The sequence below is a fragment of the Protomyctophum parallelum genome (assembly GCF_964188405.1).
Source record: "Protomyctophum parallelum genome assembly, chromosome: 4".
Lineage (NCBI taxonomy): Eukaryota > Metazoa > Chordata > Actinopteri > Myctophiformes > Myctophidae > Protomyctophum > Protomyctophum parallelum.
In genome coordinates, this window is record NC_139700.1 from 48,683,611 (window position 1) to 48,687,695 (window position 4,085).

Below are 4,085 nucleotides of genomic sequence, written 5' to 3' on the forward strand. Positions count from 1 at the left end.
AATCAGCACGGGCCCATTCTCAAGAAGGCAATCATCAGCAAATAAGCGGAAAGAGAGCTTCAGCTTACCATCCAAAACATGCATGGAGGAACCACCCTCAAACAACAGGTTTGCATCTCCGTGAACCTGAGGAAAGAGGAGCCTCCCATCATTGGACTGATCCAAGGATTAATGTCGTTATCACTGAGACGGGAGAGAAGCTGTGGTGGTGACTCTTCAGCGAGGAAAGGATCCGGGGGAGGAGCGAGCACACCACGTATACTCCCTGTGAAACTACTCCATCGGCAGGTGAAAAGAGGTGGCTGGCATGTCAAAAAGGTGTGACATATCGCACTTACACAATCACAGAATCGTATTTAAGCAGCGAGAGAACTCGACGTTTTTTGTTCACAATGTATCAAAGATCATTTTAATGTATATATGTGTCATTTATAATTGGTTGCAGCTGCCTTGTGTAACCCAGGCTTTCGCTGACCTTAGCTGACGCTAGTGGAGAAACCTCTCCTCTTGCTGTGACCTTGCCGTGGTGGAGAGGCTTGAGTGACTCGATGACCCTGACAGAGTGATGACCCTGACAGGTTCACTCATACTGGACTGATCAGTGGTCATACTATGAGAGTAATGACCCTGACAGGTTCACTCATACTGGACTGATCAGTGGTCATACTATGAGAGTAATGACCCTGACAGGTTCACTCATACTGGACTGATCAGTGGTCATACTATGAGAGTAATGACCCTGACAGGTTCACTCATACTGGACTGATCAGTGGTCATACAGTATGAGAGTAATGACCCTGACAGGTTCACTCATACTGGACTGATCAGTGGTCATACTATGAGAGTAATGACCCTGACAGGTTCACTCATACTGGACTGATCAGTGGTCATACAGTATGAGAGTGATGACCCTGACAGGTTCACTCATACTGGACTGATCAGTGGTCATACTATGAGAGTAATGACCCTGACCGGTTCACTCATACTGGACTGATCGGCGGTCATACTATGAGAGTAATGACCCTGACAGGTTCACTCATACTGGACTGATCAGTGGTCATACTATGAGAGTAATGACCCTGACAGGTTCACTCATACTGGACTGATCAGTGGTCATACAGTATGAGAGTAATGACCCTGACAGGTTCACTCATACTGGACTGATCAGTGGTCATACAGTATGAGAGTAATGACCCTGACAGGTTCACTCATACTGGACTGATCGGCAGTCATACGGTAGGTGAGAGTCCAGACAAACAACAGCAAAGTATCTCTATTTTATTTAGGTATTTCACTTACAATACATTAAAATACATTTATTCACATGGTCGTTGCGGCTACTACACATTGCTTGAAACTGTCCTATACACACACACACGGACTGTAAAAGCACTGTTTACATTGATTAGAAAGTTTATTACTTGCTCCATACTAACAGGAATAAGATGATCACCATGTTGTTGATACTGTCCATAATATGTATACGGAGTATACCTAATAAAATACATTTTCTTTTAACATATAGGTTAAAACCAAACTGTCCATACAGTATGTGTTTTAACTTTTATTATTATAAAACCTTTTCACCTTATGAAAGGGTGAAATGTTTTACATAGCAATGCACAGTTTCGACCAGAAGGTGGCAGTATAGGCTCACACATAATTATGGTTTCACAGACTGCAGGAATGTCTACCCTATCAGGTTGATGGCAAACCAAACATATTTCACATGAGCAACTCAAAACCTTCACAATGGTCACCATGTTGACCTCTGTACATATTATGAAATGAAACGTTGTTTTTAACACCTCAGGCAGCATGTACTGGGTTGTTAACTCCACCCTAACCACTCACCCCACTGTATTATCTAACGGTCAATCCTCTGGAAACAAACCCGACAAGACCAAGAAGTGCATTGAAATTTGAAGTACCGGTACTTGTATGTGCCATCTGCTGGTCATAAATCAAGACACATTTGTCACATGCTGCCGGGCGTGGCTGCACTAGTAACATATGGAATGTCAGAACAGGTCAGCTGTTCTGACATTCCATATGTTGATCTTGGTCAAAGTTGCTGGCCGGCTCCTGATCCAGGATTCTCCGTGTTATCTAGGGTTTGATGAGGTCAGTGTTGTGATCCTCATATATGGAGACGGCCATGAAGCGTCAACCATAGGCGTGACGTGTGACGAGGCCATATATGGTGGAGTGACGTGTCACGAGTCGTGAGGGACTGACGAGCTGAAGTGCTTGAAGCTGAGACTACATACTATACTTTGTAAAAAAGTAAAAATAAACATATTGTCCAAAAATGTAAAACATAATATACATATGTGCTGAAATACAACAAATACAGAAAAATTTAAACGTGATACTATATTAATGTCATAGAAAACATTAAATAGTCATCATAGTCCCACTGAGAAAAATCCTAAAATCCTAGTATACTTACTCCACAACCGACGCTGCTATTTCTTCTATTCTATTTCTTCTATTCTTATATCTCTGCTCCTCTGCACTCTCTTGCAACAGACGAGGGCAAACCTGTCCTTAATGGCTTCATGCACAATATATTATCTTTCTCAACTCATATCAGGAATGTGTGGCGTCGGTCGACATGGTTTTATGCGGAACCGAATTATAGGTGAAAAGGAGACGTCTGTTTTAGAAGCATTTGCGGTGGATGATAGTCGGGCCACACTCGTCGTACTCCTGTTTTCTGACCCACATCTGCTGGAATGTGGACAGTGAGGCCAGGATGGAACCGCCGATCCACACCGAGTACTTCCGCTCCGGCGGGGCGATGATCCTGATCTTCATGGTGGGCGGGGCCAGCGCCGAGATCTCCTTCTCCATCCTGTCGGCGATGCCCGGGTACATGGAGCTACCTCCGGACAGCACCGTGTTGGCGTACAGGTCCTTGCGGATGTCCACATCGCACTTCTTGATGTACCTGTACGTGATCTCGTGGATCCCGACGGACTCCATGCCGAGGAAGTGCGGCTGGAAGAGGGCCTCCGGGCAGCGGAACCTCTCGTTGCCGATGGTGATGACGCGTCCGTCGGGCAGCTCGTAGCTCTTCTCCACGGTGGAGGTGGAGGCGGCGAGGCCCATCTCCTGCTCGTAGTCCATGGCCACGTAGCACAGCTTCTCCTTGATGTCGCGCACGATCTCCCTCTCGGCCGTCCCGTTGAAGGAGTAGCCGCGCTCATGCAGGATCTTCATCATGTAGTCGGTGAGGTCGCGGCCCGCCATGTCCATGCGCTTAATGGCGTGGGGCAGCGCGTAGCCCTCGTAGATGGGCACGGTGTGGGTCACGCCGTCGCCAGAGTCCAGGACGATGCCGGTGGTGCGGCCGGAGGCGTACAGGGCCAGCACGGCCTGGATGGCGATGTAAATGGCGGACGTGTTGAAGGTGTCGAACATGATCTGGGTCATCCGTTCTCTGTTGACTTTGGGGTTCAGGGGGGCTTCCGTCAACATGACGGGGTGCTCCGCGGGGGAGATTCTCAGCTCGTTGCAGAACGTGTGGTTCCAGATCCTCTCCATGTCGTCCCAGTTGGTGACGATGCCGTGCTCGATGGGGTACTTCAGTGTCAGGATGCCTCTCTTGTTCTGGGCTTCGTCGCCGACGTAGGTGTCCTTCTGTGACAGACCCACCATCACTCCCTGGTGCCTGGGGCGACCGATGATGGAGGGGAAGACGGCGCGAGGGTTGTCCTCTCCGGCGAATCCCACTTTGCACATACCGGAGCCGTTGTCGATGACCACCGCGTGGATGTCATCGTCCATGGCTGGCTGGACTCTGGGCGGGTCGGGTGGGCCTTTCACTCGAAAGGAACCAGTTTCAGGCAAATGATATGCTTCACAGGATGTGCTTATGATCCCTTTATGCTTCTCTGAATTCACTAGTTTTGAATAACTGAGAACAGTCTGAGCGGCATGCTGTTTAAGTATGCAGTCCGTCAACTGAAGCGTGACGTAAGGTGATGGTTCTCAGCCAATCGTGTGAGGTTTCGAGAATGTCATACGACAGCAGTTTGTGAGATTTGCCCTGCATGACACACAGATCCACTCCAGATGGT

The 4,085-nt window shown here is 48.1% G+C and overlaps 1 protein-coding gene across 1 annotated transcript; it reads right to left on the reverse strand.

The window, feature by feature from the left end:
- Positions 1-2,664: 2,664 nt before the first annotated feature.
- LOC310857529 (actin, cytoplasmic 1-like) lies at positions 2,665-3,792 on the reverse strand (the record flags this gene model as incomplete). The annotated part of the gene is made up of 1 exon (XM_083763233.1): positions 2,665-3,792. One exon carries the CDS (start codon positions 3,790-3,792, stop codon positions 2,665-2,667), a length of 1,128 nt encoding a protein of 375 aa, XP_083619359.1.
- Positions 3,793-4,085: the final 293 nt, after the last annotated feature.